This window comes from Arvicola amphibius, chromosome X (assembly GCF_903992535.2).
Source record: "Arvicola amphibius chromosome X, mArvAmp1.2, whole genome shotgun sequence".
NCBI classification, from domain to species: Eukaryota; Metazoa; Chordata; class Mammalia; order Rodentia; family Cricetidae; genus Arvicola; species Arvicola amphibius.
Window position 1 is genome coordinate 100,767,434 of NC_052065.1, and position 22,269 is coordinate 100,789,702.

Consider the following 22,269-nt stretch of genomic DNA (forward strand, 5'->3'; position numbering starts at 1 on the left):
CCGGCAAGACCGCCTACTTTTACACTTTAGAAAGCGGGAGGGGGGGGAATCTAAGGCACACACCTAGGGAATGCAGGAAATGTTAAGTCCACATCTCCTTTCAGGACTTCACAGAGCTAAGTGAAGTGGCACACCCCTTTTAATCCCAGCACTTGAGGGACAAAAGCAAGAGGATCTTGTATGTTTGAGGCCAGCCTAGTCTACATAGCAAGTTCCAGAACAGCCAGGACTAAATAGGTTCTGTCTCAAAAAAGAAAGAAAAGAAAGAAAGAAAGAAAGAAAAGAAAGAAAGAAAGAAAGAAAGAAAGAAAGAAAGAAAGAAAGACAGACAGAGATAGTGGTCCATGCCTTACCTTTGATCCCAGCACGTGGGAGGCAAAAGTAGGCAGATCTCTGTGAGTTTGAGGCCAGCCTGGTGTATAGAGTGAGTTCCAAGACAACCAGAGCTGAATGGTGAGACTCTATCTTTTTTATTTATTTATTTTTTCGAGACAAGGTTTCTCTGTAGCTTTGGAGCCTGTCCTGGAACTAGCTCTTGTAGACCAGGCTGGCCTCGAACCCACAGAGATCTGCCTGCCTCTGCCTCCCAAGTGCTGGGATTAAAGGTATGCGCCACCACTGAGACTTTGTCTTAAACAAAGAAAAAAAAAGTGAACAGACAAACAAACAAAAAAATACTTATAACTGTCAAAAAACTCTTCTTGTGGCTAGGGATGTAGCTCAGTGGCAGAGTTCTTTATTACCAGATTCAAGGCCCTAGCTTCTAGCCTCAACACTCCAAACAACAACAAAAACGTCTTCCTAGAAGAAAGCAAGACATAAAGGCATGTGATAATCTATACAAAGTTTATTTTGATATCAGTTTGTATGGAAACAAGCAGGTGTCAGCATTGTGCAGGCACAGAAAAAAGGGAAAGAAAAAAAACTCCAATGCTAATTCTCTTGTATTTACACTATTTGGTTTCAACAAGGACAGGAAGCTTTACTGTTAGCTTCCTGTGGGAACTCCAGTTTCTGCACCTTGCCTTGCTGCCTCTCAGCATCACGATACAAGAGGGATTTCTGAGCCTTCAGTCGGCAAGCCAGGCACATGAAAATTGACTCCACGTTCTGACTTTCTTTGGGGTCCTTGGCTGATGTCTCAAACAAGAGCATGTTGTGGGCATCAGCAAATTTCAGGGCTAAGTTGGAGGGTACCTGGATCTGTTCCCTCAAGTCACACTTGTTACCCACAAGCACCTTTGGGACTAGTGGGGGCACAGCATGCCCATTGCATTCTTGGATCCACATTTTTAAGTTAGTGAAGGAGGTCATCTTGGTGACGTCATAGACAAAGACCACGGCATGCACATTGCGGTAGTAGTGCTCCACCATGCTTTTACGGAAGCGTTCCTGTCCTGCTGTGTCCCACACCTGAACCTGCAACAAAAACCCACATGTGAAATTGGAAAAGGAAACACGAGCAGATGAGAAAAAGCATAGTCTTAACGCATTAGAAAATGAGGTAACAAGTCCTGTTATAGCAATAAGTCCTTGACAGATCAGCTGAATGGATCTATCAAAGCTCAGAGAGAAGTTTTAAAGTTTTTTAAGTTTTTTCTTGAAATTGGTGCATGAAGCCGGGTGGTGGTGGCACACACCTTTAATCCCATCACTTAGGAGGTAGAGGCAACGTGGTCTAAAGAGGGAGTTCCAGACAGCCATGGCTACAAAGACAAACCCTGTCTTGAAAAATGAGAGAGAAAGAGAGAGAGAGAGAGAGAGAGAGAGAGAGAGAGAGAGAGAGAGATCTGAGAGAGAGAAAAAGAAAGGAAAAAAAGAAAATGATGAATGAAAATACAAAGTTGAAAAATATAAAGGATTGCAGTTTAAAAAGAGTACACAGGACTGGAGAGTTGGCCCAGTGGTTAATAACACTTATTGCAGAGGACCCAGCTTTGATTCCCAGCATTCATAAGTTAACTCACAACTGCCTCTAGCTACAGTCCCTGAGGACTGGATGCCCTCTTCAGACCTTGGCTAGTACCAGGCATACACGTAATGCATTTTACAAACATGCAAAGAAAACACTCATGCACATAAAACAATGAATCTTTTTAAAATTAATAGAAATAGTTTACAAATTGGTCAAGTTTCCTGGAGGACAATGTGAAAATTTTATCAATAATCTTAAAATGTTCACAGCTCTTAAGACCTGTAATCCTACTTCCAGCAATCTATTCTATAGACATTGAAAAGATGCTCTCAAATTGCATGAAAATATCTTGATCACAGTGTTATTTTTACTGAAGGAAAAAAATGTTCACTATGAGAGGAATATCACACACACACTTAAAGTCATATTTGCGCCAATTCACAGCTGCAATTCCAGCACTCAAAGGTAAGACAAAAGGCTTGCTGTGAGTTCAAGACCAGCCTAGGCTACATGAAAAAAAAACTTGTCTTAAAAGACCAGAGAGAGGATATGATAGTTTACATAAGTGATCCCAAAAATTCTACCAAGGAACTTCTACAACTCATAAACACTTTCAGCAATGTAGCAGGATACAAGATTAACTCAAAAAAAATCAGTAGCCCTCCTGTACACAGATGATAAAAGGACTGGGGAAGAAATCAGAGAATCAATACCCTTCACAATAACCACAAATAGCACAAAATATCTCGGAGCAACTCTAACAAAACAAGTGGAAGACTTATATGACAAGAACTTTAAATCTTTGAAGAAAGAAATTGAAGAAGACACCAGAAGATGGAAATATCTCCCGTGCTCTTGGGTAGGCAGAATTAACATAGTAAAAATGACAATCTTACCAAAAGCAATCTACAGATTCAACCCAATGCCCATCAAAATCCCAGCAAAATTCTTCAAAGACCTCAAAAGAACAGTATTCAACTTCATAGGGAAAAGCAAAAATCCCAGGATAGCCAAACAATCCTGTACAATAAAAGAACTTCTGAAGGCATCACAATCCCTGACTTCAAACCCTATTACAAAGCTATAGTACTGAAAACAGCCTGGTATTAGCATAAGAACAGACTGGAGGACCAATGGAACCAAATGGAAGACCCAGATATCAATCCACACATCTTTGAACACTTGATCTTTGACAAGGAAGCAAAAAATATCAAATGGAAAAAAAGAAAGCATATTTAACAAGTGGTGCTGGCATAACTGGATAGCAACATGTAGAAGAATGAAAATAAATCCACATCTATCACCATGCACAAAACTCAAGTCCAAATGGATCAAAGACCTCAACATAAAGCCAGCCACACTGAACCTTATAGAAGAGAAAGTGGGAAGTACACTTGAACGCATTGGCACAGGAATCACTTCTTAAATATAACCCCAGCAGCACAGACACTGAGAGAAACAATTAATAAATGGGACCTCCTGAAACTGAAAAGCTTCTGTAAAGCAAAGGACACGGTCAACAAGACAAAACCACAGCCTACAGAATGGGAAAAGATCTTCACTAACCCCACATCAGACAGAGGTCTGATCTCCAAAATATACAAAGAACTCAAGAAGTTGAACACCAAAAGATCACATAATCAAATAAAAAAATGGAGTACAGGCCTAAACAGAGAACTCTCAACAGAGGAATCTAAAATGGCTGAAAGACACTTAAGGAAATGTTCAACGTCCCTAGTCACCAGAGAAATGCAAATCAAAACAACTCTGAGATTCCATCTTATACCTGAAAGAATGGTCAAGATCAAAAACACTGATGACAACTTATGCTGGAGAGGTTGTGGGGAAAAGGAAACACTTCTGCATTGCTGGTGGGAATGCAAGCTGGCACAACCCCTTTGGATGTCAGTGTGGCAATTTCTCAGAAAATTAGGAAACAACCTTTCTCAAGACCCAGTAATACCACTTTTGGGTATATATCCAAAGGATGCTCAATCATGCCACAAGGACACATGCTCAACTATGTTCATAGCAGCTTTGCTTGTCATAGCCAGAACCTGGAAACAACCTTAATGCCCCTCAATCAAAGAATGGAGAAGAAAAAAAATGTGGTGGTACATTTACACAATGGAGTACTACACAGCAGAAAATAACGACAGCTTGAATTTTGCAGGAAAATGTATGGAGCTAAAAAACATTATTTTGAGTGAGTAACCCAGACACAGAAAGACAATTATCACATGTACTCACTCATAGGTGGTTTTTAAACCTAAAGCAAAGAAAGCCAGCCTACAAACCACAATCCCAGAGAACTTAGACAACAATGTGGACACTAAGAGAGACTTACATAGATCTAATCTACATGGGAAGTAGAAAGTAGAAAAAGACAAGATCTCCTGAGTAAATTGGGAGCATGGGGACCTTGGGGGAGGATTGAAGGGGGAAGGGGCGAGGCAGGGAGGGAAGCAGAGAAAAATGTAGAGCTCAATAAATATCAATAAAATAGAATAAAAATAAAATAAAAGACCAGAGAGAAAAAGTGAGAAAGAGAAAGAACATATAATATTTTTAGTGCTTGTATGTTCAATTTTTAACTGGCCCCAAATGTTTTTTCATATGATATAATCTCAATTTTAAAAAACATTAAACACAAATGTTTGTAGGAAAATCTAGAATTGTATATACCAGAATATTAATGGCTATTTGAATATAGGTAATATTTATTGTCTTTTTTCCTTTTCCTTGCCCTAATTTTATGGTTTACAATACATGTTGCTTTGTAGTGTTGTTGTTGTCATTGTTGTTTGAGACAAGGACTTGACATATATGTGTGTGTGTGTGTGTGTGTGTGTGTGTGTGTGTGTGTGTGTATCTGGCCTGAAACTGGTGATCCTTCTGTCTCACCTTCCTGAGCTCTGGGTTATAGGCATGTACCTTCTTACCTAACTTGTATTACATAATTAGAAAAACTAAGATGAGTCAGGCCATATTTGGCTCCATAGCAAGTTGGAGGCCAGCCTGGACTATAAGAGCCTGCTTTACTGCCATCAGAAAAGCAAAACTAATGTTAAAAGTCTCACCGTTGCTGGGTGGTACTGGTATATACATTTAGTCCCAGCACTGAGGGCGGGGACAGAGACATGCAGATCTCTGTGAGTTCAAGGCCAGTCTGGTCTGCAAAGTGAGTTCTGGGCAGCCAGGGAAGACAGAGAAACCCTGTCTAGAAAAACCAAACCAAACCAAACAAACAAACAAAATACCTTGCCATCTAGCTTATTTGTCTGTTTAAATGAGATCTAATTATGTAGCCAAGGCTGACTTCAAATTCATGATCCTCCTGTCTCACCCTGGTGCTAGAATTACATGTTTGAGCCCACCATGCCTGCTTTTCAATTTATTTTTATATTACGTCTTTGTTATGTAAAAGTTAATTTAATTCACTCTATTTTTCTTCTGCATCTTGGCTTTTGGGATAAAGGCCAAATTATGAAGAGAATAATCTGGTATCAGTAACATATGCACAGACATAATTCCCAGGGGAACACTCTGTTTTTTTTTTTTTTTTTTTTTTTTTTGGTTTTTCGAGACAGGGTTTCTCTGCAGCTTTTTTAGAGCCTGTCCTGGAGCTAGCTCTTGTAGACCAGGCTGGCCTCGAACTCACAGAGATCCGCCTGCCTCTGCCTCCCAAGTGCTGGGATTAAAGGCGTGCGCCACCACCGCCCGGCAAGGGGAACACTCTGGAAGTCAACATATATCCAAGCCCAGTTTTATTTTCTGTGATATATTCAGGGTCTGGGACAAGAGATATTCATGCTCAGAATGGCTGATCTCAAGAGCCTATAAAATTCTCAGTTATAAAGCCAAATTTTGTTATGGCCTCTTGCTTGACTACTTGACTCTTCAAATGAAGTCTCTACTCTTTATTTGGATCTAGCCGTCTGTGAGTATAATCTGTGGAATATAGTTGAATCTCTTTACGGAGTGAAGATCTTCTAAGACCATAATTCCGGACATCAGTTTCCATTGTCCTGGCTCTGCTTCATTAACCTCTAGGATCTTTTAGTGGAGCTCATTTCTTGCCCGGCCTCAGTCTTTCTATCTCAGTCTTCTAGTGTTGGGGTCGCCAAATATTTACCATCAGCCTCAGCTTCCATTTGGATTTTCATGAACCTTGGTCAGACTCTCCTCTCTCTATTTCTGGACTACAGCAGTCATTTGGTTCCTGAATGTCTCCACTCCATTGCTCCCTAAATGCTGCTGTCACACTAGCTACCTACATCCCCTGCTTGTACCTGTATGTCATCTTCCTTTTTAGGAAATTATGGTGGCCTTACACTGCATGTGCTGTCAAATGGAAATATTTCAGTCTGTCTTAATTTGACGTATTCCTACCTAGGTTCAAGATGCTTGGCCACATCTTTCTCTGTGACTGTACCCACTAGTCCATCCTTCCACAGTAGAGCCTGATCCCAATCTCACATTCTTGAAGACTCAACTTCTGCTTCTACCTTCATTCTCAAATCTTGCTTTAGGGGAGGTGGGCTTTGTTTTGAGACAGGGTCTCTCAATTTAATCTTGGCTGTCCTGGAACTCCCTCTGTAGACCAAGCTGACCTTGAACTCACAGAGATCCACCTGCCTCTGCATCCCAAATACTGGCATTAAAGGCATGAGTTGCCATGCTTGGTTCAAATCTTCATTTTTTTAATTTGAAAGATAAATATTTTATTATTTCTATTTTATATGTATGGATGTTTTGCCTGCATCTGTGCCTATGTACCACATGCATGCAGTCCCTAAAGAGACCAGAAGAGAACAACAGATCCCCCTGGAACTGGAATTACAGATGGTCCCAAACACCTCCCACATTCCCAACTGTATTCCTGCAGGTATTTCCAGATGAGAATGAACACCAGACTTCCGGAAGAGCAGCCAGCCAATGCTCTTAAGTACTGAACCATCTCTCCAGTCTCCCCATCTGCAAATCTCTTATAACTTCTCTCCAATTTCTTTTCTTAGGAATTCCGATTGTCTTGGGGTCTACATCATTCCATTTAGAATACATGTGTGTCTTCTTTATTTCATCAGTGCTGCCGGTCTCTCGCTGACTAAACTGTAGGCAGTCTTTTTCAGCTTTGAGGTTAGTGATGATGAACAGTAGTATTGGCCTGAGCCCCTAGAAAGTACCAGCAGTAGGACAGCTCAGGTATCTGCCGGACCATTTCAGAGAAAGCATCCCACTTTGGTTATACACAGAAGCAAAAAGCCTCTGTAAGCAGAGACAAAAAAATGATTTTATTCCCTCTACCTCTCTGGTGCTCTGAGCAGGAAGGAAGAGAGGCAGATGGGAGAGGGCTGGAGGTCAGGGAGAAGAAAACAGGCCTAGTACAGGAATATCATTTCCACTTGGCTCCCGCTCTCCACTTCCCACCCCCACTCTCCAGTAGTCTTAACTCTCGCCTCTGAGTGAAGCTGAATCCCTGTCGGCCCTCAGGCATGTGGCAGATGCTTTAACACCATGAGCTCAGGATTCTAAAAATACCTGCAGGAACACGGGTGGGAATGTGTGAGGTGTTTGAACTGAGTAGGTTGGCTGTTTGGCTTTTCCTTGGCTTCCTAATTGTGTACAACCACCCAAGTTGCCAGAACTATAGGGAGAGCCCCTCTGCTGGAGTTCTCCTCTGCCTTCCTGAAGCTACAAGAAAGCCTTGAAGCTTTCATGTCGACGTTTGGGAGTTCAGAGGCAGTTACTGTTCTAATTCTAGCTCTATATAAACCACATCCAAAGTTTTTGCACCCCTGCCTGTGATGAAACATAAGCCCGGAAGCAGGCTACTCCCAGCAGAAAACAGAAGAACTAGCAGGTATGGCCTCAAAACCTCTAAAAGGGAAGTACATCAGTCAGGCTCACTGGATGCATGGAATGGGTTCTGTGTCTGCGGATGCAGTTTTCCTGTCCTCAGCATCCTTACTGTCCTTTCATCCTTGCTAGGGAATGAAAGAAGATACTTCCCCTCCCCCCTCTTTCTTTTGGTTTTTCAAGACATGGTTTCTCTGTAGCTTTGGAGCCTGTCCTGGAACTACCTCTTGTAGACCAGGCTGGCCTCGAACCCACAGAGATCCACCTGCCTCTGCCTCCCGAGTGATGGGATTAAAGGCGTGCGCCACCACCACCCGGCCCCCCTCCTCTTTCTTTTCTTCCCAGTGGACATGGTTGAGGACTGCCCCTTAACTACTAATGCCTGGGATGTTTTTCAAGACAGGGGTTTTTTTGTGTAGCAGCTCTGGCTGTCCTAGAACTCACTTTGTAGACCAGGCTGGCCTCGAACTCACTGAGATCCACCTGCCTCTACCTCCTGAGTGCTGGGACTAATGGCATTCACCACCACTCCTGGCCTTTCTACATGTTTTAAAGTATCTCTTCTTATAATATTTGATATGATGCAAGTGATCAAAAATACTTGATCTAATGTATTGTTTAGGGAAGAAGAAAAAAGTCTGCATATGTTTACGTAGATTCATGTGTGCGCATGTGCACACACATACATGTACACACACACACAGAGAGAGAGAGAGAGAGAGGGAGGGAGGAGAGAGAGCCCTAGGAGAGAAGAGACTGAGGGAGCGAGACGCGAGGAGAGTGAGAAGAGAGAGAGAGAGAGAGATAGAGATGACGGAGGAGAGAGAGAGAGAGAGAGAGATCTCAATCTAGGATCAGGCTGGCCTGCCTTTAAACTTATTTAGCCAAATACAAGATGACCTTGTAGTTTACATTTTCCTGTTTCTATTCCCTGAGTGCTAGGATTTTCAGGTATACCTCACTGGGCCAGGATTATGTGTCACTGGGATTGAACTCAGGGCCTCATATTTGCTAGGCCAGCACTTTACTAGCAGAGCTATATCCCCAGTCCCTGCTTCTTTCTCTAAACATTTTCTTTTCATTTAGTTGGACCCCTTGAGTACAGAGGGCCAACTGTATACAGTTGTACAGCTGGAAAGATAGCACTCTGGCTTCTAGTCAGTAGCTGAGTAAATGAAGCCGTTAATTTCCTCGTCTCCATAGTGGGAACTTGGGCGTCTCTGTGGCTGCTAAGATGATCCAATGAAATGATAAATGGAGAAGAAGTTTTTTGTAAGATGTGAAGTGTTCAATGAATATTAGTTGTTATCATTGTCTCAGAGAGCACATCAACCTTTAGTACTGTGCCTTGGGTCTACTGGTTCTCATTCTGGAAAGCTTGGCTCTAGAAGCTGAAACAGGGCAAGGGCAGTTAGTGGGAAGAGGCAGAAAGATGCATTATCTTGCCATGAGTAGCTTGGAATAGGTCCAGATTAATGGGGGATGATGGAAAGGCTGCGGGGCATGGGGTGGAGAGCTGCCCACATCTTGCCTTGAATGAGCTTCAGCCAGCCCTCCATCCCACTACCTATACTCTTGGCTGACCTGGGTAATTTTTTATCTAGTAGACAATCTGCATCCATTTTATAGATGAGCTACGAATGTCTTTTTGTTGAAGGCCAATGGCAGAAGGCAAACGATTTAAAACAAGTAAAAAGAACGAAGAAAGAAAAAAAAGAAACAAGAAGAAGAAGAAAGAAAGAAAGAAAGAAAGACTAAGAAGAAAAAAAAGAAAGAAAGAAACATGTTACAACCTTTGGTGGATACTCCCATGGATGATGGGGAAAGTTTAAAATAAATCTTTTGTTCTGTTTGTTTTTTGAGAAAGGGTTTCTGTGTTACTAGCCCTGGCTGTCCTGGAACTAGCCCTATTTTAAGGGGAACCAGGGCTGGCCTCAAACTCACAGAAATCTACCTGCCTCTGGCCTCCTGAGTGCTGGGATTAAAGGTGTGTGCCACTACCACTCAATTTAAAAGAAATCTTTTTATTAATTAGCTGGACTGTTCCATATGTAGCATATGTATCTAAGAAACATGCATACACAAGATGACACACAATGAATGAAAAGGACAGAGACAAAGACAGACAGACAGATAGGCACCATGCACACATGCACCCACACTGGGAAGGGAAAAAAATTAAAGGGGCAGAGCAGAGAAGGAGGAGAAGAGGGAGGGAGAGGGAGAGAAAGGGGAAGGCAACAAGGGACTCACATAATGATGTATAGTTAACCATTAAGCTATCTGACAGAAGATGGAAGCTTAGAAGTCCCCACAGAAAACATGACGTCATTCTGACCGTAGGCAACTCTGTAAGGAACACTGAGCTCAGGCCGCCTTGCACTTAGTAATGTAACACAGGAAGGTGTTTTCCCCAGGGATCAGCAGAGGGGGGAGAACCCTACCTCTGGGCCATGCCTGTCTATAGCCATGGCTGACCCGCTGCTGTAGTGCTCAGCGTGTAGGAGTACCAAGCTAGACAGAAGGGCTACTTTCTGTAAATGTCACCAAGAATGGTTCAGCAATGCTAAATCCTCCTAGCCCTATTCATTGGTTTCTGATGCTTTTAGCCTGAGACAGATGCAAAATGGTTAGCTAAACTTGTAGGGGACACATATATAATGCATAATTATTAAGTTATAAGAAAACAGATTCAACGCAATGCCCATCACAGTTATTAAGAAAAGCTCCTCCCTTCCTTTGGGAGTTGGAATATGACTCCATCTTTCCTAGATTGATCAGGAAAAGCTGCCGGCTTTCCCTTTGTTGAATCCCTCAGTGTTGTTCTCACAGATAACCTTCTGGGTTAAATGGACTTAAGACTTATGGTACTCTTCTAAGCCCAGCAATGGGAAACCCAGAAAGAGTGTCGGAAAGGGTTTAGACTTGATCTTGTTTGATCTAAGGTAAGTGGCTTTCCACTCTGAGTTCCAGTTCCCTACCTATAAAATGAGGACTTTGGATTTGAGACTTTTTCCCAAGGTCTTTTCTAGCTCTGAACACCTGTAATTCTCATGTCCAAAGTGAGACAGCCCAGGTGTGAAAAGCAAACTCCAAGCTCTCTCTGAGTGTCTTGAGTTCAAGCAAAAGAGATTTCTTGCTTGAATTTTATTTTATTTATTTAGTGGTGCTGGGGCTATAAGCCCAAAGCCTCACATAGCCTAAACACACATCTTCTACCAGTGAACTATGCCCCCCAAACCTGACGGAGACAACTTGAACGCTCTTGGATCCTTGGGCCATAGCCATGGGTTCCTTGCCTATACTCAGTAAGACTGGCTGCTTGGTAGTCTAGCATCACTACCAATGAGGGGGCTTGATTATAGAGCTCAGTGTAAAGAACATGGGCTCTGGATCTCAGTTGAAACACTAGCAATCATGAACATTGGTGGAACAGGCCTTTACTTAATCCCAGCACTTGGGGAGGCAAGAGGCAGGCCACTCATTGTGAGTTCAAGGCCCACCTGATCTATAGAACTAGTTCCAGGACAGCTAGGGATATTACACAGAGAAACCCCAGTCTCTGAAAAACCAATAAAATACAAAAAACGAAGTTTAAAAAGCCTAGCAATCACAAAAGACCCCTGTGCCTGTGGCGCAAGCTATCTCATCTCTCTCAAAATTGAGAATGATAAAAATCCCCAATTCTAGGCTGGCAAGATGGTTCAGCATTTGGCACCCAGCCTAATGTCCTGACTTTGATTCCTGAAACTCACAAGGTGGAAAGAGAACAGATTTCTACGAGTTATCCTCTGACCTTCAATGTGCACTGTGAAATACATGTGACTTCACACGCACACAAACACACATGTATGTGTGCATGCACAAATGTTCACACATACTGCATGTAGATCTTTTTTAATTAAAAGTATTTTAAAATCTTAATTCCTAGGGCTGCCGTATCAAGTAAGACATAAAATGACTAGCTTGGACTTTGTTTAGTCACTGAACAGAAGGTTTTTGTTTAGTTTAGATTAATTTTTATTATTTGTAGTTATGGGTAAGTATGTGCACATGAATGAATGTGTCTACAGAGGTTAGAGGCATCAGGTATCTCTAGAGCTGGAATTACAGAGTCCTCTGAAAGAACCAATATGTGCTTTTAACCACTGAGCTACCTTTCCAGCCCCAATAAATAGAAGTTTTCAATTATTATTCCCTAATTATTGGAGGCATTTCTTTTGAATTTTTATTTTAGGTTTATTGGGTGTGTATGAGTTTTTTTGTGGTGAACATGTAGGTGCTCCATTCCATAAAACTACAGTTATGGATGGTTATGAGTCACTTGCGGGTGCTGAGAATTGAACCCAGGTCCCCGAGCATTTGTTATTGCCAGAGGGCCTGGGTTCAAGTGCTGTTAACCTCTGAGTTACCTCTCTAGCTCCCATGGGGGGTTTCTGAGTATGTGTTAACCAGGAAACATTGGATTGTAAAAGGTATGAGGTACAAGAGGACACGTGGTGATGGGGGAAAGAAATGGGGCTTCAAAGCCGGGCGGTGGTGGCCTGCACCCTTAATCCCAGCACTCAGGAGGCAGAGGCAGGCGGATTCTCTGTGGCTTCGAGGCCAGCCTGGTCTACAAGAACTAGTTCCAGGATAGGCTCCAAGCCATGTAGAAATCCTGTCTCAAAAAATAAAAAAAAAGAAAGATAGATAGAAATGCGGGCTTCAGACTCCTAAGGATAGCCCCTGATACGGAAGAGTGGTTCGTTCTGAATATGGCAAATCAGGCATCCCCAGCAGAGGTTGTTATGTGTGCCACCCCTGAGACACAAGGGAGCAAGCCTGGAAGAGGTTGTGCCCTATTCCAGAACTGAGAACAAGCAGGAGCATCTCCCCTGCCTGGCGCTTCTACTTTATAATCTGAGAACCTACTCTTGCTGGCTGAACCTCTAGGGCTGCCTCAGCTTACCCCCACTGTACCTTTGTCTCTCCCCCCGAAAGGGCGACTGGCTAGGACACTTAGTCATCCAGTCATCTTCAAACCAGTTTTTGGCACTCTGTTCCTGCGAAGCAGTCAAAGCATGAAGGCACAATCTACTTCTTTCTTGATCTCTGCCAGGTGCTATGCTCTGCCGTCTTCCAGACACACTCGTCTCTTATTGGCTGCTTGGGCCTTCTTGTTTCTCTTACAAGGGAGCAGGTTCAGCATCTCCCAAGGTCCCACACTCCCCTGATGGTCCATTGGAGAATTCTGTCTCAAGAGGTTCCTCACTTGAAACTGTGTTATAAGGCTTTGTCCTCTTGAAAATATCACCTTCCCCCCAAAAGCCCATATTAAGCACTTATCTGCACGTGGTGTTGTGTGATCCTCCTGTTTCTAGTGAGTCACATCTGTCACGGCTCTGTCCCTCTGGGGAAAAAAAAGTCGGGATATTTGGCAGAGACTCTGAGACCCAGTTGGTTAAATACAGGGGTGTACAGTAGAGGAGGAATGGTTTTTAAAAAACACGTACCAAGGCCATTTGGGTAATGACTTCATCCAATATTCACCTCCCACCCCTCATTTCCTTTCCTCCCCCAACCCTCCCCCCTCATCTTCCTTTTCCCCCCCCCCACATACTTTCTTTTTTCCCACCACTCCAAATTCCAGATGACTTTAGCACCCTCCCCTGACCTGTCAGCCCAGGGAACTCTTTAGCTTTTCATTGTAACCACTTGATTTTAAATAAATGATAACATTAAAATGAATGATTTTGAAGGTTTGTTCAAAATGCATCCATTGGTTTATTTCTACTTTGGCAAAAAAAAACCAAACAAATCTGTCTTAGACTTCCAGCGTCTGGTAGGCATTATATTAGAGAAAACTAGACACCATAAAGAAGCCCTCTGACTGTGCGAACCGTTCAACATGAGAGTCCTCGAAAAAGAAAGCGACAGATACCGATTGATTTTTAAAAGGGTCAGAAGCAATCCCTGTCTCCTTAGAAATGGAAGAGAAGCAAAAAGATCACAAGTTCAAAAGAATGTACCATCTCCCTGCACCCAGGAGGTCACTCTTTCCTTATCTCCTATCAGTCTTCCTGAAGTGCAGTGTCTTGGTTGTTTTTCTGAGGCCATTTTAAAATGCAATCATTTTAATCACCAAGAAAGCTTGCACAATTTGGATGCGTTCATCAGCCCCTCCAGTTCCCTAGCTCTTCTTTTCCACTTCACTTAGAAGACAGGACAGGCGACATGTGGCTACTTCAGTCAGTTTTTGCAGCAAGAAGTTTGCCTTCTCCTTTGACCCTACCTGGGGTCCAACTACAGACACAAGCAAAGGCCAGCTATGAGTCTAGAGGAATTGGTCTTTAATATCCCTGGTGCCTTCTTAGAAGATTTCCATGACACACAAAGCTGCCCTTGCCATATCCTGCTTCCTGCCACCCCCCTCCCTGCACTTGACATATTCCTGTCTTACTGAGTTTCTCCTTTTACTGCACGAAATGAATATACAAAATATTTTGACTTGACCTACTTAATAAACTATGGGGAGAGGGTCAAGGCACTTCCTCTGGCCCTCAGATAAATTGTGCTACATTTTCCCAATGGGCCTTTTGAAGACAATGCCAGCAGAATGAGCAATGGGCACTTCGTTCATTAGGTTCCCCAAAGCAAGCAAAGAAACAAGCATTTGAGAGGGACTGCCTCCAAAGGACAAGTTTTGAGGATGCTGAAAGCTCAGCGGGTGACCGACAATCTTTAAAAGGGCTCATGGCTTTGTGACACAACCATCTCTCCACCCCCATTCCAACTCAGCCCCAATCTTAAGAGTAAACGATAATTTAAAATAACGCAGTTTTCATGCTCCATGAATTCCCAGCCTTCTTAATGTCACAGGGCTTAGCCAAGATGATTTTTTTTTGCAGCCTATTGGCACCCAAGAGGTAGAAAAGACCTCAAGATGTATAAAGTGCTTTGGGATCCATCCCACAAGACATCCCAGAAATGTTTCAGGCCTTCCTGTGCTCAGGGGTGTCTCTCCCGCTCAGGGTTGAGGACAATTTCAAACCGGCTTTTCCAGGCAGGAGCTGTAAGGCGAGGGCAAGGGGTAAAAATGCAACCACTCTGTCTTCCCAGGAAAATTGGGTTAGGTGGGGACGGAGCCCCTGAAAGAAGCTAAAAGGGGTGAGGATGCCACCAGGGTCTTGAGCTCGGCAGGTGGCGACACAACCAAAGCTAGACATTTGTTATCACTAGAGCTTTACCTCAGGCGAAACCCCCTCCCAGGTCCCTCCCTTCCCGGACCTGACCAGCTGGATCACCTTGATCTTCTCGCCCTCGATTTCCACGGTCTTCTCCCTGAAGTCCACACCGATAGTGGCCTCAGTCTTGTCTGGGAAAGTACCCCCGCAGAAACGGAAAGTCAGGCAGGTCTTGCCCACGTTGGAGTCCCCAATCACGATGATTTTGAAGATACGAATCTGTACATACTGGTCCATCGATGAGTCGAGCTCCAGGGATGCCAAGCCAGCAGCTGAAGCGGGCTGTAGGCTCCCATGGCCCAAGATGGGCTGCGCCATCTCCCCGGGACAGGACCGGAGTCCCAACCCCAGTCGAGGGCTCCACACAAAGAAAGCGGCCACGTTAGTGCGCTCAAGGCGAGAGAGCTTTGTGCGTGCGTGTGTGTGTGTGTGTGTGTGTGTGTGTGTGTGTGTGTCCGACTGTGTGTGCGTGCGCCGGCAACGTGTGTGTGCTCGCGCTCTTGAAGGGGGTGCTCTCACCCTAGACACCCCTCCTCCTTCCCCAGTGCACCCTCCTTGCAGCTCTAAGGCACAGACACAAAAGCTTGCGAGAGAAGAAATGGAGAACCTGCCGGCCTTAAGCCTCCTCCTTCTGCCGCTGTGTGAGCTCCAAGACTGCAGGCTCAGGCTGTGCCGCGCCTTCGCCTAGACCCTCCCCTGCCTGGACCCCCAGGGACACACTGGAGCGAGAAGCCTAAGCAGAACGGGAAGGGCTGAGGAGGGCGACACAGGCCCCCCAGAATAGCCTTGCCTCTTGTTCCTAGTTCCGTGGTGGGGTTCAGGCTTCCAACCTCACTTAACTTAGAGCGCAGAGGGTGAGTGGACAGTGAGGCACAGCTGGGGAGGACAAAAGAGAGTTGACCCTAAGGCATCACTGGAGAGCTTCGGGTGCGGTGCAGCACTAGGAGGCGGGGGATGTGAGGTACCTCTTTCAGCTCCACAGCAGCTGACAGCTGTGCCGCCGTGGTTCCCTGCCTTCTGCAAGTCTTAAGATAAAGAGGTGTTCGGTCTGATTGAGGGAGCAGGTGCACTTGGGGGCCTAAGGAATTGGGGAGGGCGCTGACAGAACACCGGTACACGCAGTGGCCTCTGGAGGGCACTCATACAGCTGAAAGGAGGCAGACACGGGACACGGGTGTGAGTGTGTAGGGGGTGTTACAGTTTCTGTCAAAGACTTGCCAGATGTAGGGGGCGCGTACCAGGCGCCAACCTCCCCTCATCACACCACGAGCACCCACCCTCTGAATGTTCAAGAGGGCGGCTCCCATTGGCTGCTACAGTCGGTTGTGTTTGGCTGGCCAATGGGGAAGGCCCGCCGCGGGAGAGGGCCATACAGAGGGCAGGAGAGGGGGGAAACTAGTGGGGACAGCTCCAGCAAAGGGGGACTTTGTTTCTGTAGCTAACCATTCCAGGCTGAGATGAGGGCACTTAGGACATGACATAAACCCCACAATTCCTGATACCCTGAGCCTTCATAGAGTCATAAGTTGGTCCCAGAATGGCGGGAGTTTCAAAGGGAATTGAGAATCCCAGGAGGGTTCACACCCACCCCCTTAAAGTGCATGTAGAACAGAGTGGTTGGGTCTAATTTGCCAGAAGCCTAGATTATGCTTGGAAGATGATAAATGAATACAACTTTTTTACGATGTCAGAGGCAGCTTCCAAGGCTTACGAACCCTCACACAGCTTGATCACGGATCCGTATTCCTTCCTCTCCGCAAGTAACTTTTAGGTTCAGAATTTGTCTGAAATCAAGTTATGGTACATTTGCATATAATAAAGAGCACCCATTTTGTTGTTTTAGGAATTTTCTTATCTCCCTCATATTTCATAGACTAAGGTAATACTAAACATATGCCATTAGCATCCACACGTGCAGAATCGACTACTGCTAATGTCATCAAAGTCAGGGGTTCCAGCAGCACACATGAGCTGCCATTTTGTCTATGCAAGCTGATATACAAGGAAGAGTCAATGTGATTGAATCCATTTTCACTAAGGAAAAAAAAAACAATTCAGTACCTCAGTGATGTGTGTGTGTAAGCATATTGGAATGTTAATGCTTAGCCAAGTTCAAGTTATTCAAAACATAGCATTCTACTTAATCTTATTCTTGAGTTAGGACATGTATTTATAGTCCTTTATCATACATGTGCGGTCACTCATTCTAAAACCCTTGATTATACTAGTCAACATTTAAAACCATCCAGAGAAGGATTACTTTATCCAAGACCATCCTTATGTATGCCAACAATCATCATGGCATAGTACTTTTGTTTTTTTAATTGACTGTTTTTCTACATAATAATTTTGATTATTTCTTGTTGAAAAAAAAGCCCCCGATGCCTCAAGTGATCCATACCCTTAGAAGAGTAGCTGTAATGATAAGATAGGAGGGTTAGCCTAGTTGATACAGTGCTTGTCCCAGGGAGGAAGAGACAAGAGAATCAGACGTTTAAGGTATCCTTGGCAACATAGGTGAATTTGAAGCCAGATTGGGCTATAGGAGACACTCTCCAAAAAAGCCAGGGGAAGTAACTATTGATACCACATCCTTTACATTCAGTGGAAAAACGGTTCTGCCAGTTTATGGGTAAAATTTATGCTAGCTTATCAAGATAAAAAAATTATCTACCTAAAATTATTCACATGCTTCTGTCAAAAAAAAATTATGGGGACTGGAGAGATGGCTCAAGGTTAAGAGAGCACTTGGCTGCTCTCCAGAGGACCCAGATTCAATACCCAGCACCACATGGCAGTTCACAATTGGCTAATAACTCCCGTTCCAGGGGGTCCGACACCCTTACACAGACATATATGCAGGCCAAAACACCAATGCACATAAAATAAAAATAATTAAATCTTTAAAAATTGTCACCAGGACTACCTTGTAAGTTTAAATTTTGATTTCTAGAAATATGATTTTTCACAACAGGTTTTTAATCCCTAGGGAAGTATTTGTTAATGTATGACTTTTGGGAAGGGAGTTTGGTGGAGTACATTGCTAGGGTAAAAACGGTATAGTTTTTTCAGCCAAAGTACAAGAGAAATGCCCTCATTGTACTTATCACAAAAATGTGTTTTTATATGATGTTTTGTTTTAATTATGCATGCATTATCAAATTGTTTTAATATATTCAGTTGTTTCATATTGCATCTGACTATCATAATTTTGGTAGTATTTCTCCAAAGCCTGTCTTCTACCAGCAGCCATAATGACTTTGTATTAAATGAGCATGTTTGTTATTAACCTCTTTATTATTAACCTGATGTTGTTAAGAGGTTTGGATCTCATGTGTGTTCATTCCAAGCTGACTCCCAAACTCCTGGGCTCAAGCTGCTCCTCTTGCCCCAGTCCCTCAGTATACTATGGTTTTCCTAGAAATAACAAGGAGCATAGCTAAGTATTTAAAATATAAAATGTATTATTTTTTTCTGGAATTGATATTTCTTCAATATTTATCCCCCAAAGCAGATCTAGATTTTTTTTTAAAAAATAAAATGTCACTCATGAGGGCTGGGAAGACAGATCTGCGGTTAAGAGGACTTGTTCTTGCAGATGACTGGGGTTCAGTTCTCAGAACCTACATGGCCAACTGTCCATGACTCTAGTTCCAGGGGTTATGACGTCATCTTCTGACCTCTGAGGGCACCAGGTGTGCACATGGTGCACAGACTTGCATGCAAGGAAAATAGTCATACATACAAAATAGAATAAATCTTTTTTTGGAGACAGGTTTCTTTGTGTAGCCCTGGCCGTTCTAGAACTAGTTCTGTAGACCAGACTGGCCTTGAAGTCACTGAGATCTGCCTGTCTCTTCCTCCTGAGTGCTGGTATTAAAGGATTACACCACCACCACCTCTGACAAAATAAAATAAACCTTAAACAGGGCGGTGGTGGTGCCTCCAACTCACAGAAATCTGCCTGCATCTGTCCCCCCAGTGCTGAGATTAAAGGCATGTGCCATCACAGTCTCCTTGGTTTTTTTTGTTTGTTTGTTTGTGGTTTTTGGTTTGTTTTGTTTTCCTTTTCTTTTTTAAAAAAACTTTGAGACAGGGTCTTTTGTAGCCCAGGCTTCCCCCCAGACTCCAGAATGAACTCCTGATCCTCTTGCCTCTGCCTCCCAGTGCTGTCATTACACGTATGCAACACACTCCTGGCTTCATTACTTGCAATTTTTAAACATTGATCTAATCTGCGAATGGATAATGAGATTTGGGTTGTGTTGTCAATGCAATGAATCTGCTTCCTGGGTTAAACTTCCTAAAATATGCCCTTTGCAATTGCATCCCTATACACTTTTCACCAAAAAAGGAATCTCATCACTTACAAAGACTAGAGCCCCAATTCATTGTAACAATTCCAGTTTACTCCCATCACACAGTCCTTATCCCACTTCCTGACACAGTTGTCATTGTTTCCTGAAAATGTACTGAACTCTATTTCTGGAAATTTTATTTTGTTATTGCTGTTTAAAAACCTTAGAGGGTTTTTTTTTTGTGGTGCTTCAACTGAGCAGAGGACCTTGTAGTGTTAGTCACTCTGCCTCTGAACTATACTTCCAGCCCCAGGGTGTTGTTTTGAAACAGTTTATGTTTCTCAGGTTGGCCTATAATTCATAATGAGGTTCCATGTGCTGAGGAATTATAGGCTTGCATTCTTAGTCCAATTGTCTCTAGACCAGTTGAGGCAATCGGGTAACTTGTCCAAGTAGATGACTCCCTGTGGAGTTCAGGTCAACATGCTTAAACCCTAAAAATACTACTTTTGGTCTCAATGCGTTCACTCTCGGAAATACTATTCTTTCTTTCTCCTCCCACTATTAGATTACTGATCATCCTTCAAGACATAGTTCAAATACACATCCACATTAGGTTGTCCCCTTGGGATTCCAATCCCTAAACCCCTCTCTTGAATTGACTCTGTGGTAAGTATCATTTAAATGACCAATAGATCCCATTTCCCCCAGCTAAACAGAGATCATTCCCCATACTTTTCATATCCATAAAAGCCCTCTTACATAGAACTGGTCAATAGCGAGGGAAAAGGGTCTCCTCACCACGAGGCCTTGACTGGCCGAGTAGTAAGCCACCCTAGCTTCAAACTTACTTGTTATTTGCCTTTGCCTCCCCAGTGGGAGGACCCGGCGTTATACCACGACACACAGCTTTCATTAGATACCTTTCTGCTTTGTTTTTCCAGCCTATCCTGGAACTAGATCTTGTAGACCAGGTTGGCCTTGACCTCACAAAGAACTGCCTGCCTCTGCCTCTAAGTGCTGGAATTAAAGGCGTGCACCACCACCACCCCGCCTTCATTTCATACTTAATATGCAATTCAAATCTTTGAAAACGGTGTGCGTGTTCTCTCCACAGGGGAGCAAAAGACCTATTTCTCTCACTGCTTGCTCTGTATCTCCCACAGCTTTCTCAGTACTGCTCAGGATTTCTTTCACAGAAAATCTGTCAGGCACAAACTTTTTGTCAGCCTGCTCTTCTCAAGCACGAAAGTCATAATAGCGCGAGATTATCCAAGGCACTTGGTACAGCCTTATGAAAGTGACACAGAGAAAACAACAGGGTTAAGTACACCCGCCCCCCACTCTAGCCCCCCCAAAAGGGCCTGCAGGAGAAAGTGTTCAGCTACTTGTAAAAACGAAGTTTATTCAAGATTCGGAAAGTCAGGTGCGCTGACTCGGACTTGGGGACACCACCATTGGATAGTACGAAAGATTCAGAAAGGCTTAAATGCCTGATAGCCAATTGCCTAAAAACACACAAAAAGAAAGTAAGGTTCTGGAGTCGGTTTTTTTTTGTGACGTGTGTCAGTTCCCATCGCCGACAGTGCCCTAGCACCGCCTCACAGACTTCAGGCACTAGGCTCTCCTGGGACAGGTAGCCTAAGCGGCTCAACCTACCACAGGGCCACTAACTCGCGGAAACTTGCAAATCCGGAGGCGGGACCCCGGCTCTTTGCAGACCGCGTGGGCAGCTGCACGCAACGCGCACACGCCTCATTACCGTGGGACCAATTGCAAGGCGGCGCTGAACACTACGCCTGCGCAGTAGGTCTCCAGCCTCTGCGCCCCCACCCCCCGCCCCCGCTCTAGCGGGCCGGTTTCTCTATCCAATGTCCACTCGGGGCTGGGAGGAGGAGCACTGCGTGGTGTGCGTGTGACGGGAGGGGGGAGCTGGTCCGGGACACAGTGTGTATTTGACCCTTTCGACGGTGTTGTGAGAAGAAAAGGAAGGAGCAGGAGCGAGCGGTTCAGAGTTAGCGGTTGCCGAAATGTTCCGGTGTGGAGGCCTAGCGGGTGCATTCAAGCAGAAACTCGTGCCCTTGGTGCGGACGGTGTGCGTCCAGAGGCCAAGACAGAGGAACCGGCTTCCAGGTGAGTAACTGACCCGTCCCGGACAAACCCTTCCCCTGCTTCAAAGTCCAACGGCCTTGGTGCTACAGGCTTTCCGTCCCTTGCAGTGCTCCCCCGTCCTTCAAGAAAAAAAAAAAAAAAAACATCATAAGAATTCCAAGGCGGGATACGAACCCAGAGTTTGCAAGCTGAGGAATCAGCACTTTTGTGCCGCACCTGACCTTCAAGAGATTTGAACCCCAGAAGTCGGTGTGAGGCCCTTCTCCTGGGAGTATTTCTAATTTGAGGATAACAATACGCTTGACCACAGCATTTTGCCCATAGCTGCCACCTTTGCCCTTTTAAAGCATTGAGGTCAAATGGACGTTGCCATATATTGGTTGTGACAGCCCTATGCCCCAATTTTCTCCTGTAAATCAGATTATTCTTTCTACCTTCCAAACTCATGAGAGTTGTAGATTTGAATGCCCCCACGATGTGGAAACGGCGTAGTGTCAGTAAGGACTCAATTGTACACCAGACATAGAGAGAATTAGCTCAGAATTGATTTGAGATACCCACCACACTGGGATGAAAGTTATTAGAACCACACTGCATTGTTCTCAGGGAAGTTGTCTCATTAAACTCTAGAGCTGGAAGGGATTTTTGTGGTAAACATCAACCCACTCAGTTTATGGATAATAAATTGAGGACAGAGAAAAGAAATACTTGCAGCTGGTCACATAATTAATAGGTAGAGCTAAAGCTACTCTGCCAGTCCTAGGCCCCTAATCTATGCTCCACCGCTACCCTGCTTCCTAAAGTTTGACTTGAAACAGTTAAGCATGAATTAGGTTCTCTTTTCAGTAATTAGCCTACT

At 44.1% G+C, this 22,269-nt stretch overlaps 2 protein-coding genes across 2 annotated transcripts in view; one reads left to right on the top strand and one right to left on the bottom strand.

The window, feature by feature from the left end:
* Positions 1–963: 963 nt before the first annotated feature.
* Rab33a (RAB33A, member RAS oncogene family) lies at positions 964–15,318 on the bottom strand. Its single transcript, XM_038317369.1, has 2 exons — positions 15,061–15,318; positions 964–1,419 (listed from the first exon to the last, which is right to left on the bottom strand). The coding sequence occupies exons 1-2, from the start codon at positions 15,316–15,318 to the stop codon at positions 964–966; spliced, it is 714 nt and encodes a 237-aa protein (XP_038173297.1).
* Positions 15,319–21,251: 5,933 nt separating this feature from the next.
* Aifm1 (apoptosis inducing factor mitochondria associated 1) overlaps positions 21,252–22,269 on the top strand; it is a 41,319-nt gene continuing 40,301 nt past the window's right edge. The window contains exon 1 of the mRNA XM_038316382.1: positions 21,252–21,431. Coding sequence (XP_038172310.1) covers positions 21,329–21,431 — 103 coding nt within the window. The 5' untranslated portion in view covers positions 21,252–21,328. The remainder of the gene's footprint in view (positions 21,432–22,269) is intronic.

Coding starts and splice junctions, on each gene's coding strand:
- Rab33a (XM_038317369.1), bottom strand. CDS start 15,318: ATGGCGCAGCCCATCTTGGGCCATGGGAGCCTACAGCCCGCTTCAGCT. Junction 1,420..15,060: donor TCGAGGGCGAGAAGATCAAG/GTGATCCAGCTG, acceptor TTTTTGTTGCAG/GTTCAGGTGTGGGACACAGC.